Below are 16,002 nucleotides of genomic sequence, written 5' to 3' on the forward strand. Positions count from 1 at the left end.
GTGTGTGTGTGTGTGTGTGTGTGTGTGTGTGTGTGTGTGTGTGTGTGAGAGAGAGAGAGAGAGAGAGAGAGAGAGAGATCTGGACTTTATTTGCTTGCATGTTATAAATGTGATCATGTCATGATCACTTGTATCTAAGTTATCATTACATTTCATTTCTGTGATCAGTTCCTCTTAATCTTTTAGGACAAAAGATCTAATAAAAATACTTAAAGTCTATACAGTATTTAAACATATAAAGGACAATATAGATACTCAATGTTAAGAGAGATTACCAGAATCATGGACTAGAGTTTCAGCAGAAGGAACTATAAAGGAAGGAACATATTTTAGCGATAGTAGAGATAGAAAGAAATCCTCTTTCATTATAAGTTGCTTCTTGTCATAAACATAACATTACTGTTCATAATGATTTATTTACATGGCATGCTAGAAGTTCAGGAAAAGTTATATTTATGATTTGATACTGGAATCATTCATAAGCTGTCATCAAATAACTTAACTTAAAAGTCAGTTGACTCATTCCAAGAAGAGTTATTTTCAGTCTTATTTAACTACTGGGAGCTATTTATGAATTAATGTTCCCCAAAATGTTGCAAAATACCCTGCCAGCTGATAACAAGGTCATGAATCAAAGAACATATAACAAAAGAAGGCTAGAACTATTTTCCTGGATGAATGGAAGCACAATTCAGATTGGGATATCACTTTGTATTCAATTGTAACTGGATCAGTGAACAATTTCTATTAAAACAAGAATTGATAGGAACTTTTCCCCAAACCATAACTGATTCTTTAGTTAGCTTCTTTCATAGAATTTCTGAATGCTGCATTTTCTGTTTTCAGCTGAGAGTACTGAAATACCATGAAAAAGGCTATTCCTACACCATATCTGACCTTGCAAAAACATGAAAATATTAGGATTCTCATAGTAAAGTGTATTGTTGTCATGAGATTTACAAATGAATGTACCATTTAAAGAGATTTTCAGTATAGCCAACTCCAAACATTCAAAATATGAGTAAAAATCATGAGATGGGGTAAAAACTCATAAGATTTTAAAATATAACAAATTTAGAGTTCTGTTAATTTGTATTCTGGTTTTTGAGCCTTAAGGATTCATTTTTTCCCACCTTTATTCCACAAAGTCTAGCGAGTTACTTGCCCCCCCCCCAATTGAAAGCTGAGATTTTCCCATAATCCTCTTGATTTCAGGAGCTGGAGCTTTAAGAAAAATACCAAATACCAGGAGACTTGTGACAGAATTATAAGAGTTAGCATCACTGTTGTCTTAGTTTAGATGAGCCTCTGAAATATATTTGATCCAGATTATTCCCATTTGTATGGATACTAACTCCTTATATTCCATATCCTGAGTCAAATGTCCAGCCTGGATGCTGGGCCAATATGTGATGGATTGGGGAAGAGTGCTCACTGCTCTCCATGACATGGGGTGGCTGCAGAATTGCACTGTGAAGGCATCTGCAGTTTAATGGTTGGAATAGTCTCTGTGACCCTAACATCTTCCCACACCAACATGAGGGTGGGAAAAAAGGAAGATCCATGTAACAGCAGCAATCCATGCCCTGTCCTCTGCCACTCACTGGGAGGTCCCCACTATGCAGAAGGTGCTGAACCCAGCCCAACTCCCCAACATCCTGAAGACCACTTTGGTCTTTCTGTGTTCCCCACTTTCATGTGGCCCTGCTGCCAGGGAACCCTCCACACCCAAGGAGGAAGGGGCTCAATTTGCTTAAATAATAATGCCAGCGCTGAGCATCCTGAAGAAAGAGCAAATGGGCAGCAAGGATCTCGTCACCAGAAAGACTCCAAATAGTCAGCTTGGTTCTGGCTCCCATTGAAATCAGGAGCAAGACTCCCACTGAATTTATCAGGGTGTGATGCAATGTTACGCTGTGAAACTTTTCTTTTAGGGGATGCTACCTTAAGTAGTTCTAATGCATTCAACTGGTTTTGATGTGAAATATAACTGTCAGTGTGGTTATCTTTATAAACGGCTGAATTCTTCTTTAAAAATATCTCCTGCCAGGCACAAACAAGCTTTCACTAACATGAGTTATATTCTGCATCTTTATTCATCTGCTTTATTTTTTTAAGAACACGCATTTATTTTGTCAAATGCCACTTTCCAGGCAGGAGCTCCCCCATATCTTTTTTCTAGCATCCCAGATTATTGCTGGAGTACAAGATTATGTTCCATTCTCACATCTTTTCTGTAGAGACCACACTTCAAAATTGTGATGGCCTGGAATACTGGAAGAGTGTTTACAATACTCATATTCTTCTCTAGTGGCTCTGGCCCTTAGAGACCAAAACAACTATTCCTTATTTTTGAAAATGACAAATTAGCACACATTCTTCGTTTTATCACCTAAGACTATGGAATGGGACCTACACTACAAAATCTGGACACAGCAATGTTCCTCCTTCCACCTTCAGGCAGTAGAATTAGTAACATCAATAGCATCAATCTACTCAGCCTATTTTCCTGTCTGATACTGGGAAGAGAGCCATCTTTCTCAAAACACACCACATATTATGTGATATTGGATTATTCTTGGGGTTTGATTTTCAATGATGTTTTCTGAGATAGTTTAGAACTCTTCAAGACAACCTGTAGAGCTTGATCTTCAAATATCCATTGGCTTTCATGGAGATTATAGATAAAGAAAACACATTAGCCATGATATGGTGAAACATTAAGAGCACTAATTGGCCTGTTATGGTAATTGCCTTTTGTGTTAAAGGGTGTGTTAATGTTTTGTTGCCACCGTCACTTCATTACAGTGTTGGAAGAGTGTTTGGGTGAAATCTTGGGTTCATTGAAGTCAACGGCAAAACATCATCCATTTCAACAAGATTAGGATTTTATTCTTGGAACTGAGGTTTTGGAAACAAAGCCAATCGACCTGTTCTCAGGAGGGAAATAGGTGAAGTGTGAAGAAAAATTTAATAAAATATTTGATTGTATTTGTTATGGAAGGAAAAAAATCTATATAAAGTTATGACTAAACAACTAAGAACTACTAGAAACAATATATATTTTTTAAAATTTCAGGGTAAACTTGGGGTTCCAGGACTGCCAGGATATCCAGGAAGACAAGGTCCAAAGGTAAATGAGTTAGTTTTATTTATGGCACTCAAGAGTGGATATGCTGTGGACAAATTAACCACAACGGCAGCTGTTCTGTTAGTCATATATTTAAGGAAGGAGGACACGAGCATCCAAACCCCAAGTTGTTTCTCATTCTGTCTTTTCTGACCATAAAATTTTAATTTATGTTAAAAAATGTGTTAGTGGTCCATAATGAACAACTGTTATAGACCTATTTTCCCCTTCCCTCAACCATACAACTTTTAAGCCCCTACCAATATTACTTGCATTATATCTGTGCCAGCAATATACTATTACAAACATCATGGACTGTTGAAAAAGAGCCAACTGCTGATACTCCTGCTTCTTTAAGACTAAAAGCCATATATTGCCCCCAGAACTCACGCTGATGTTCATGGGAATTTGCAATATGGTCTGAGGACCCAGATATAGTCCTTAGACTCTCACTGCCATGGTTCTGCCATCTTTCACTAGCTACAGAAAGAGCCATCTAATATCTCCAACACACTTCCAAGTGTGTGACCATGAAAGATAGGAGTTGGACTCTTACAATATTGTCTTTCACAGTTTTCTCCATATTTTTCCTTTGCTTCTGTTAAGAGGGACTGATGTCTGTTGCTTGACATTCATATAACCAGAATGCTTAGCTTTGTTCTTTCTCCTGGGTTAATCCCCTACCTTCTGTCCACAATTCCCTGTTTTGTTTGTTTCTTTTTTTTGCAGTTGTCCCTCCTTCATTTGGACTCTGTCGTCATTAGAAAATATCTGTGTTAGCTGGTTCTGTTTCTAAATTATTTATAAAGATTTAACAATGGTAAATTACATTTTAAAAGGATCAGTTTAACATATCTTTGAGAAATGGCTCAGTGTAGACTAAGCAAACGTTAGAAAGACCTATTAAAAATCATTTTCAGACTAGGCAGGAATGGGAACGCTAAAAATGTCAGGGACATTTCCTGTTGTCTGTGGAAGTCCCCCTCTACATCATACCTTCAGAGGTATGTCAAAGATGAGACCAGCTGGGAATGCATAGTACAATAAATGAAAAACTCTTACCCCTTTAGCAGGACTCAATGTAATTTCAGTAAAATATTGAGCTTTCCTGTAGGCCAGTGGTTCTCAAACTTATTTGATCAGCTCCCCTTCTTTGTGTCTGTAGTAGTCTACCTCCCCCTCCCCCTCCACACACAAGTACATATACTGCCAGCCATGGTCCTTCTATATGAGCCTCAGCCACCTGGGATTGGCAGCCAGAGCTCGTAAAAAAAAAGCACACAGCTCGGGCCTCCCTTGACACATTCCCACGCCTCCCTTGGGAGGTCCACCCCATAGTTTGAAAACCGCTGCTCTAGTCTAAGTTCTAGGATCTGTTCTTACTTCCAAATTTGAACTAGTGATTTTTTTTGACAGAGATAAACGCTTTCTGGATAACTAACTGAAGTATTTTTTATGCCTGTAGCCTACAATTTGGCCCTATATTTCTGCTAAGTAAACTCTCTTAAGAGTATTTATTCACTGAATATTCCGTGTTAATAAAATAGACCCTAGGAGTCTAAGGAAAGTGTTTCTCAAGGTGAATACTCTTGATAAAGAGATCCTTTCTTGCTTCTGCCTTTTAACCTAAATGTCTGAGATTTCAGTCTTCCTTTTTGTTCTCTTTTGAAATGTCTAAGATCAAAGAGGTTTTACATTATTCAGTATTAAGAACAAAAAACAAGTACACTTCAAAGAAAATTGGTGGATATTTTCCAATATAGATGTCACTGGGAATTTAGTTAAATTGAATTAAGTTAAGTTAAAACTGAAATTAATTCAAATTATACTCACTGTTGGCTATTCCATGAAGTTTAGGCAACCAGATTAGAAAGGGTATTGACTGCTACAATGCATCAAGTCACTCAGGGCCTGTTCTTTGGCCACCCTCACGCATGTTGGGTAGCATGTTTTTCTACCCATAGTCCTGTTGAAATCAACATTAAAAAAGATGATGGAATCAAAGGTGCATATAATCTATAATGGTTGTCTAAAGGAAATAAGAAGTCCTGTCCCAATAGTCAGTAGATGGTTCAAGGTGATTTTTTTCTACCACTTATTTGCCTTGCATGAATTTGCTTCTGTGTGCAGTTTTTAGGCACAGGTACCATTATAAGATAATTTCACTATATTTTTCTTAAAGTTAGTACTCATCAGCTTGATTGCAGGAATACTTCAGTACTTAGCTATAAATATTTAATATATACAGTATTCTAAGCCTTTCATACTAATGTCTGAACAGTTTTTCTCTCTTGTACGATAACACACATTTTTAAGGGCACAGTTGTGGCCTCATACAAAATTAGACTTTCTTCAGGTTTTATACACTGAATCACAACCAGTGAAAACAATTCAAACAAGAAATTCCTTTCTCTGTTCACTAAAACCATCAGCACTGGGGTTGTCTGACCCCCCAAAGACAACTTAGTTAGTGGATAAATGGAATACCTTGTCATAAATAAAGTATATTAATAGGAAACCATGAAGAACTTAAAAACAAAAATAGAGAAAATAATATTAGTTGATGCTACAAAGAGAATGGAGCAGTTCTTTCTTACACTCTGGCCATTTACAGTTTAGCTAGCTGTTTACCTGTTGCTAAACCAATAATAAAAAACACACTAACATGTTGTGCATACAAAGATGGATGAGCTCTCGCAGCAGGGAACTGAGCAGAATATGGCCAGTACTACCCTATTGACAGGCCAAACCAAACATGCCTGTGATTTTTCATCTCCCATAACTTGAAAGTAAGTTGTGTCAAGTCAATGGTCTTTTCTAACCCCAGGTCACCCCCCTAGCAAATCAGTGCACAGGCAGCTGACAAGCCAGCACTATCCTTCAGAATGGTATGACAGAAGTAGAAAGGGTAAAGGATTACATGGGGGGGCAGGGAGAGAAAGGAATAGATCCTGGAAACAGCTGTATTTGTTGACTCATGTCAGTTCTCCTTGTAACCATTTTGTTGTGGTGGAGGGAATGGTGACATTTGTAGCTCATTAGCTAAGTTTAACAAATATTTTCCTGATGGTCACCACATTTTCTAAGTTCTCTCTGTAAACCGTAGAATATTAGGTTCTTCCTTCACAGTGAACGCTTCCTAGGGACAGGGTTAATGGTTAATTTCTGTGAGTATCCATTTGCTTGCCTAAATTTCATGCACCACAACAGCGTATAACCTCCAAATTTGTTATGTGTACACCATTCCATAGAGTAACTGCATGTGATTGTCCAATGGCCACCTTTTTATGAATAAAGCGACCAACTTTGTCAATGTTGATCATAACACTGGAACATAAGTATCATTTTCATTTGAAAGATGAGAGAGGGGCATCACTTAGCAAGAAGCTCTTTTGAGGAGCTCTTGTTCCCTTGAAGAATATCCCTGCTGATCAGGGTTGGTAAAGGTATGGTCTCCATGTAAGTGAAAAGCATTACTGGTTATCTCATCAAAAGTATTTCTTCTGACTAGGAAACTCAGGGCTTTTTGCTAACTGCACACTGTCTAATCCTGGCAGAGACCCTCCAGTATTAAAGCTAATCTGAGAGCTTGTTAGGGTATTATATATATTTTAATATAGACGTGGGTGTCTGAAAATATATGAGAGAGAAGGTGTCCATAATAAATAGTAGGACCTATTCTTCAAATAAATACATATATACAACTGCTATTGAAGTCAGAAGGCATGGTGGACTTTGTCAGGGGAGATGGGGAAAAGGTGTAGGTAGGGTTTAGCAAGCAGTATCATCCCAGATTCAAGACTCTTTCCTGAAACTCAGCCCAAGTTATGCTCTGGGCTTTATGCAATCCCACTGCACAACCACACTTAGATTGTCAGTGCTGCGTTTACAGATCTCTGTAAAGAGGAGTTCTGCTAAAACAGATGCTTTCTATTGAGTTACCTAACTTGAATAGAACTGGAGTTTTTAATGTTAGTCATAATGTGTCTGTGAAATGTGAATGTGAACACACAGTAACAGCCACTTGAAAACAAAAGTGCAAATCAGCCCTCTTAAATAGCTGAGCAAAGAACAATAAGGCCCACAAGAATGCTCTTGTGCGGCACTGATACTGCATTAAGAAAATGATTTTAGTTCTGCCACTCTGATTCAGCAGAGGCAAGTTCCCAAGATTTATTTCATTGGTCATGATCTAATAAAATCATTTCTAGTGATGGTTAATGAACTTTTCTTTCTCACTGTTAACTAAAATTGGAAAAGATTTGTCAAACACTTTCTTATTGATGTTAATGAAAAATAATGTTATTACTTATGTTGATGTTTTTAATGCATTCAGGACTTGAGGCATTATGGTAAGTTAATTTTTAGATATTCACCAGAGCTGACATCTTTAAAAACTATTTCCATTGATCTAGTTGTAATGTACATTTTGCATCAATCTGGTGATATGCTTTTAATTCTAGATTAAGTACTGGATGTATTGTGGTGGTGTGACAGATATTTGATGATATTTGCATTCATTTCTCATACAGGGCTCCACTGGTTTCCCAGGATTCCCAGGTGCCAATGGAGAGAAAGGTGCAAGGGTATGATATACTTTTAAAAAAACCCACAATGCTTAATTAGCCTGTGGACCTCTCTGCTAAAATATGTAAAGACAAGAAGCTTCAAGAGAACATTGAGATATTATAGCACTGGGCCTTTATCTGGATAAGACTGAACATCCGCAGTTACATAAAATAGGATCAAACTACATGAGACATAAATCCTCATGCTTCAGGGCATTAACATAACCACTCAGTATCTGGGATAGATAGAAGTTCTCTCACCAGGTAGCTTATTCAATTGTCTATTAGGGAGTGTTTTTCATCTTCTGAAAGATGGACTGAAAGTGGACTAGGTAGACCACTGGCAAGAACTATTTTCCTATCTTGTGAATTATCTAGATACCATGCAATTTAACTTGGATTTTTTATGCATTCTGATTCATCAGACTATCACAAGCAGGATGAAGAACATATACTTATCAAGTGGAAGTAAAATGTCAGATTTTGCTGTTTCATTTTTTGAAGCACATGGGGAGAAGCTAATATGCAGCATCTCCAACTATAATGAAAGAAAAGGGGGGGGTAAGAAGAAGGTCACTGCACTGCTGCCTGTAAAGCTCAACTAGATGTGGCTGATCGTGTTGTTAGAAAGCTGATAACATTATCAGAAGTGAAAGGATGACTTGGAACTCGTAGATGACAACTCAGTGAGACGTTAAGTCAGATTGAAGTAAAGAATATCATTACTGTGCCTACCAATCAATTTTATTTAGCAGCAAGGAATCAAAAGCACAGATTCACCACTTTAAATATGAAAATTTTGAGAAACAACTACATTTTCAGTTTGCTTTTTTTCTTAAGAATGGTTTTAGCAGGGCCACCAAGAGCGGGTTTGGGCCCTGGTGAAATTTTTTTTTTGGGCCCTCCAGCAAGGGTGGACCGGCTAAACAGGGCCGACAAGATGGGGGGAAGCCGGGCCCCGGTAATTTGTATCGGCTCCCTCTCTCCCCCTCCCCCCCCCCGGTCGGCCCTGGGTTTTAGCTGAGCTGAAGGCAGTTCTTTTTTTACTGTGACCAACAAGGAATGTTTAAAAAAAAAGAAAAAACACATTCAGACCCTATTTTTTGGATAAAGCAGTATTAAAAAACATTGTTCTGAACCATCAATCAGGAGGCTAAATTAGGAAACCTGAACCTGTAACATGCACAAGAACACACTTTTAATATGAAAATATAAAGTTATTAGATGTAAAAAAAAGCCTCAATTCAGCCAGGCATTTTACCATGGACTTCTGAATTGGGCCAGCATAACTGGCTTTTATCTGTGACAGGTAGTAGCAATAGTAGTATAGTCTAAAGACCTAACCATGGATCAGGAATTCATTGTGGTAAAACACAATGAAAAGACAGTCCCTCCCTCCAAGAGTGGGTCTACACAGCAACTAGACACCCACGTCTGGCCTGTGCCAGCTAACTTGGGCTTGTGAGGCTCAGGCTGCAGGGCTGTTTCACTGCTGTGTAGACTTCTGGTCATGGGCTGAAGGCTGGGCTCTAGGACCCTCCTACCTCACAGGGTCCCAGATCCTAGGCTCCAGCCCAAGCCCGGAAGTCTACAAAGTAGTGAAACAACCCCGTAACCCAAGTCCCGCGAGCCTGAGTCAGGTGGCATGGACCAGACATGGGTTTTTTCTTTGCTGTGTAGACATACCCAAAGAGCTTACAACCTGAGTAGTATTCTAGTACTAAAATAGTATTCTCTTGTATGATGAGAAAACAGTGAGAATATGCATGTAATTCTTTTCAAATGAGAACTTCATATGAAGATCCCATTTCCACTGGTTAGATTTTAACAAGTAAAAGTCACAGTGTTTCTTTTTTCTATCAGGAGAATATGGCTCCTTGAATTAAAAGCTTCTTCACATTAGAATCCATTACAATCCCAGCGTAAAGTCTACCTCATGAAAGGGGTCTATAGATTCTCCGTATGAAAGATATATTGGAGCTACATATTTTAAGGGCCAAAATGCTGGCTCTGTACAAGGACTATGCAGTATGGTCCCTGTTCCTTCCTACAAAAAGATGATTGCCAGTGCTATTTCCCTTCTTAGCCAGTGGAGCTGTCCAGAGGGAGTGTGATGTACCATCTCCCAGTATGGTGCAGTGGGCCTGCTGCCAGGGAGCTCCAAGGAGAAATTCTGGCTTATTCAGAATTCCTCTCAGGGACTCCAGTGGCTGTGAATGGGCCATGCAGCAACATTAACATGCTCTGGTGCCAAGGGCAGAATCTAGCCCTAACGTAGAAGCCAATGAATAAAGCTACATGCACAGTGATTTCAGCAAGATGGTCAATTTTAGCAAAAACATGTTTATTTAAATTAAAATGCACAGCAGAAAGGAGGAAAAAGAGCATTTAGTCCTAGGAGAGCTGCACACTGCCTCATATCAACAGCAAAACTTTCATTCACAGTCAAATGCCACATGCTAAGATGATTGATTTGAACTTTCATTGGCAGGGTTTACATGGCAAACCAGGTCCCAGGGGACAGCGAGGACCAACGGTATGTACTTCCTTTTGTTTGTTTAAAACCATTACTTGCATTCCCTTAGTGATTGCCACCTCTGTGATGTTTTACACCTACTGTAAAAATGCATGGCTGACTCTGACACACTGTCCTGTATGACTATCATCATTTGTATCTGTATCTCAAATCAATAGGGTCCACGGGGATCAAGAGGCCCACGAGGTCCCACGGGAAAACCAGGCCCTAAGGTAATTGTCAGATGCAATTTGCTGCAAAACTGTTTCTCAAAGAAAATCAGGCTTCACCTTTGAACAAATTGTTCTTATTTTCTAGGGCACTGCAGGCAGTGATGGCCCTCCTGGCCCACCAGGTGAAAGGGTAGGTCTGGAATAGCTTTTCCGCCTCACTTTATTTCCTGCATCTCTTTCTTTTCTCTTTCTCCTCTCTCCCCACTTTCTCATGTCTTTGAACTTCTCTGGCTAGGATGTGAAGCAATTGCACTGTCATACTGTACCTCAAGGGTGGACTTTCTTACACTGCTGTCCTTCCTGCCCAGCTAGAAGCAGGAATCCTTGAAAGCTTGTTTTTCCTCTCAGACACCCAGTTTTGCATACCTAAGAGATTGGGATCATTGGGATGAGGTTGGGATCACCATCCAGATTTTTGGGTGCATATTCAAACAAACCAAATTACATTTCTGAGCTTTATGAGATTCTCACTGTTAATAAAAATGTCCCGTTCAGCAGAGTTGCTGTTAGTATTTGGGTTTTTAAAAGTACTCAATGCCTCTAAAAGCTAATAAATTGACAGGAACTGATTCTTTTGTCCTAATCACCTAATTACATGCTTGAGAACTCCTACTGCTGGGTAAAATAGAATCCACTGCATGATATTAAATTTGAATCAATACACACTCAAACAGAGTCTGTATACTATGCAGTAGCACATAGAAAAATTATAAAATTGATTTGTAATCACAGAACAAGCAATTTAACTCCTACAGATAAGTAAATCTGCCCTTTGACTGGGTTACTTGGAGAAGCTAAAGTTTGGATGACTGCATTTTGTTTCATCCCAATTTTCACACGAACATATTTGTGGCTTATTTTTACACAGCCATATAGAGCACATGGATGGTATCCTTTAAAAAAACAAAACAAAACAAAACCAACAACTGAGTTCCCAATTGAGATTACTTTTCCCTTTTGACCTCAAGAATGTTTGATTCCAGTGTGCTCAAGCTGTAGTTTCTTACGCAACCTAGTGTTGTCCCATGTTATGATAAGCCACATCATCTGCCACATTTCCATGTTCAGGATTGATACCTGAATGCACTAACAGATGCACAGCAACAACAAACAAACTTTGCTGGGAACATGTGAGAAGTCTGAAAAGCAGTAATGGCCAACAACACCTGCAAAGTTAAAGATTGGAGACCAAGGATGTATGATAGAAATAGTATTAGGAGACGGTAGAAGTGTGTTTTGTTTAGAATCTGTTTTACAGACATCTCAAGCTCTCACAGCTTAAGTGTCTGCAGGAACCAACATTGAATCAAATATAGTGAACGTTCCCATATAATTGCAAACAGAATGTGTCAACTTTTAATCAACATCTCCTCCTACAATGGAATGTGCATGCCTGTATATTTCTATGAAAGTTAAAAGTCAAATCTCTGCTCACAAAAGGTATGCCAGCACTTCTGGTGGAAAACCATTCAACATATGCAGAAAAATGCATTACAGCTACATGTAAAATATAGGTTCTATTTAATAAGCCTTTCATCGATTTCCTGTGATTTTTCATTAACTGAAAATCCCTGGAGTAGAATCTCACCCCAGAGTCCAGCTGAGCTGCTGGTGGAGCTGAAGGGTGGTAACTGGAGTAGGGGTAATACAGAGCAGGAGGTGAGGTTTGGAGTGACAGTTGGGGACCTGGAGATGGTGGTGATGGAAGAGGCAGGGAACCGCTGGGTGTCAGGTGAAAGGTAGAGAGCTGAGTGGAACAGGGGTAGGTGGGGAATGAACCACAGTTGAGAGGCAGAGGGAAGAGGTGGGTGAAGTGGGAAGTGTGTGGGAGTTAGGGGTGTGGAACAGATGAAGTGGAAATCCGGGGTAGGGAAAGGATTGATTGGAGGAGGGGAAGGAATGTTGAGTGGGAGTAGCAGGTTAAACTGTAGATCTCTCCACATCACAGAGCCTGGAGACAGGCTGCAGAGAGCTGGAAAGCAGAGCGCTAGAAGGAGCTGGAAGGCTGAGTCAAGGGGAGTGGAGTTAGGAGGCAGTGTTGTAGGGAGTGGGCAAGAAGGTAGAAGACAATGGGCAGATCTGAGGGGAAGCAGAAAAAGCATCAATGGAGAGGAATGGATTAGCTCAAAGGTATGCTGTGTCACAGGAGCTCAACCAGCAGTTAATCTGGGAGTGGCCCTTGTGTACTGTGGCCATGTGCTCTAAAATGAGGCATATGACAGAGGGGAGAGTTGTTAGCCAAAAAAGAGAGGAATTTTAAAAGACCATTTCTGTCTGGTTAGAAATATTCCAGCTGCTAGCCATGTAAATATTAAACATCTATCCTCTATAGAAAACTTTTAAAAAACAATGACACAAGGAAATGTACATTTAATAATGTGATATTAGAATTCTAGAGTATTCTTCTCACATACTCCTACTAGCTTGAAATCTGCAACTCATATTATGAAATAAAAAATGCAAATTTCTTTTTATTAGACAGCCTTGTGGCTTGAGGATCAAAGGGGAAAATGGATTTATGGCCAAGAAAGTGCTACTAGCAATAAATAAACCATTGAGTTCTGTTCTTCTAACCGTATTCCAGAGAGGGACCAATTTGTTTCATGTTTTGGACAGTGGATCAGCCACTTTTAATATTTTTCCTCAAATGTTGTCCTATTTTTGTTAAGAGTTTCTGGTTTGTAAGCAACTCTCCTTACCTTTTTTGTTTCTGGGTGTGATGCAGACAGTTGAATCAAGGAATGTACCATATGGAGCATACTTAGGGGTGGGGGTTGGAGTTACAGGTACAATTTATAGATAATGCTCTAGAAAATGTGCATAGTGCTATAAAATCTCAGAAAAAATGTATATTTTGAACAGTTTCTGGTTAACCATTTGGTTGAGCCTCATTCACTAATAAATGATAATCAAGTTTTAAATAGGACTCAGATTCACTTAGAGGCAAATCTTGCCTGCTACTGAACAAACAACCCTTTCCCTCACGCGTACATAACACTTCTCCCACTGCAAGAGAGACAGCCATAATTTGGCTCAAAGCCTGCATTTCCTGACGTCCCAGTCTGCAATGAATGAGGTTTAAGGAACTCTGAGACAGCCAGGGCTTTATCACAGGAGCAGAACGTAAAATCACCATCCCTTATGAATTATCTTTCTTTTCAGGACTTTTGCTTTAAATTTCTAACATTTTGACACATGATGTCTTAGTAAAACCACACATCATATACCAGGTAGAGCAGGACAAGTCTTGCACTGTATGACTAGGGTACATATTTTTGCTGTGTGACCACAGAAAGTAAGATCTGAATGCTCCTTTTTTAGTTCTTTGTATAGTGTGTGCTCTAACACAGACAGAGCCTTAAAATAATCTGATACTAGGCCCCATTCAGCATATCAACAGCAAATGCTTACAGTAAAAGTGACAAGGTCTTGGTTAATTTTCAATGACAGCGTCTAAAACTAGTCATCATGTGAGCTACTTGTTTATTTTACTACTTTAAAACTTTCAAAAAAATCTCATACAGTAAAATCTTTTCGGAAACGGCTCCTCTGTTTGTTTTTTTCTTGCAAGAATTTTTTTCTTGAGAGACACAGACATTAAGATACTTCCCATTCAGCAGGAGTAATTTCGACAGTACCTACAGATTTTGACAATACGTTGCTGAGTGCGAGAACTGGCCAATATGAGTAACAAAAAGCTGCAGTGCAGTTAGGTTAAGAACAATTGCACATCTCTTATTGGAACTGAACTTCATAGAAAAATAATCAGTGTTTCTTATTAATTAGTGAGCCCTAATTTTGTATGTTCCACACAGGTGTTCTAGTGGGACTTTGAACTGCTAACAGTATTCACATGCAATATGTAGCTCACTTTATCCACATGTCCATCCATGGAGTTTGTGTTACGTAACTGAAGCAAACTCTTCAGTCCAACATTATAGCATCTGGAATACAGTTTACCCTTTTGCTTATCTTCATATTAGGGACCACAAGGGCCTCAAGGACCTGTTGGATTCCCTGGACCAAAGGGACCTCCTGTAAGTATCTTTTTAAAGTATATGTAATAATTATGCAAATTTGGCAGAGAAAATTTTTGAAGTCAATGTATGAACAAGTGTGTTAGAGCTTGCAGCTGAGGTGTTGGGCTGTATTATAATTAATCAAGTCTGTCCCTCAATGCATGAGGATTACAAGCAGGAAAACCTCCCCTAAGCTTCTGTACCATAAAGCCTGTTACATAAAACCAAAGAAGTCAGATATTCAAAGTAAAGGCTGAGTCTGTTCTATTTGTAAATGTTGCAGTCCGTATGATATTCACTGGTGGGAGGACTGAGTTCCCTGTCTTTTGCCGATGTAAATATTCTTATAAAAGTAGGGTATTTTAAAAGGAAAGGAAGAAGAGACATCTTAGCTATCATGTATGAGAAATGTGGCACACTAAGGGTTACCATATAATTATTTAGAGGCTTTCTATACTGTTATATATAAATACATATTTAGGGTATGTCACAGTGTAAATTGATTAATCAGTAAGAATACTTTTAGCCATTGAAATCTGTCATGTAAATCCATCCACCTCATACATATATTGTTTAAAAATGCAGATTTCTGACACATAGCTCATTCTGGAGCTGTTTTGGCCTGTCATTTAAGTCCTTCCTAAATTTTATTTATTTGTATAAAAAATAATGGGAACCTTGGCTAGGTAGCTGCATTGTACCTTGAAATGTTAGTGATCCAAGACTTTTGCAACAGACCTAGCCTTATATCTCATTTGATGGAAGGCTTAAAAAAATCTCTATTCCAGTGCATGCACACAAGACAAATGAACTGGACTGCTGTGAAGTGGAGAAAACTCATTTACATGAAATCACTTCCCATAATTAGCTCCTCAAAGTTCATCCTAAAGATATCTACACTGAGTTTACACACAGTTTCTCTCTCCCTGTTACTTTCTGTTCCAGATCCTGATGGAATTTATTTTGAATAAGTTATCCAAGCATACAGCCAAAAATCTGTGGAAAGGCTTTGATATTCTGAGATCAAAAGAATCTTTGGTTTAGAATGATAGGTATGCCAGAGTCTTCTATTGGAATTAGCTGGTTAACAATCCTAATGGCATTTTTATCAGGTGCCCATACAGGTCCAATGTAAAAATGGGGACTGAATTTTTTCAGCAATTTTAAAGAACAAAATATAAAGTGGGCAGTACTGATAATAGAACAACAAGAAAAAAAAAGGTTGAAAAGTAGTATAATGGGAAAACAAAATCATAATCCTGCAATCTGATTAATACAGAGGACACTGGTTTCAGTGTAGTGTATTTCATTTCCTATATTACTGTTGTACTTGGTTGTCAGTGTAGCACCAGACTTTGTCTGAACAACATGTTTTAGAGAGTATGTGATATTCACTATACAGAGTAATCCTGATGAGCCTTAGTATGCTGTGCATATTAAGAGGATGGGTGTAGAGTGAAATTGATGTGTCTGTTGATTTCTTTCCTCCATCCACAGAGATGACTAGCCACCACTAGAGGTCTCTCTTCCTCCCTTT

General features: G+C 38.8%; 1 protein-coding gene across 5 annotated transcripts in view; it reads left to right on the forward strand.

The window, feature by feature from the left end:
* The window catches only part of LOC112108480 (collagen alpha-1(XI) chain), a 221,790-nt gene that overhangs the window by 122,788 nt on the left and 83,000 nt on the right, over positions 1 to 16,002 (forward strand). For all 5 annotated transcript variants that reach the window (XM_026655480.2, XM_026655483.2, XM_026655482.2 and 2 more), the window contains 6 exons: positions 3,080 to 3,133; positions 7,663 to 7,716; positions 10,190 to 10,234; positions 10,393 to 10,446; positions 10,532 to 10,576; positions 14,430 to 14,483. In XM_026655480.2, the coding sequence (XP_026511265.1) occupies positions 3,080 to 3,133; positions 7,663 to 7,716; positions 10,190 to 10,234; positions 10,393 to 10,446; positions 10,532 to 10,576; positions 14,430 to 14,483 (306 nt within the window). The remainder of the gene's footprint in view (positions 1 to 3,079; positions 3,134 to 7,662; positions 7,717 to 10,189; positions 10,235 to 10,392; positions 10,447 to 10,531; positions 10,577 to 14,429; positions 14,484 to 16,002) is intronic.

This window comes from Terrapene carolina, unplaced genomic scaffold, assembly GCF_002925995.2.
Source record: "Terrapene carolina triunguis isolate 2854851 unplaced genomic scaffold, T_m_triunguis-2.0 Scaffold210, whole genome shotgun sequence".
NCBI lineage: Eukaryota > Metazoa > Chordata > Testudines > Emydidae > Terrapene > Terrapene triunguis.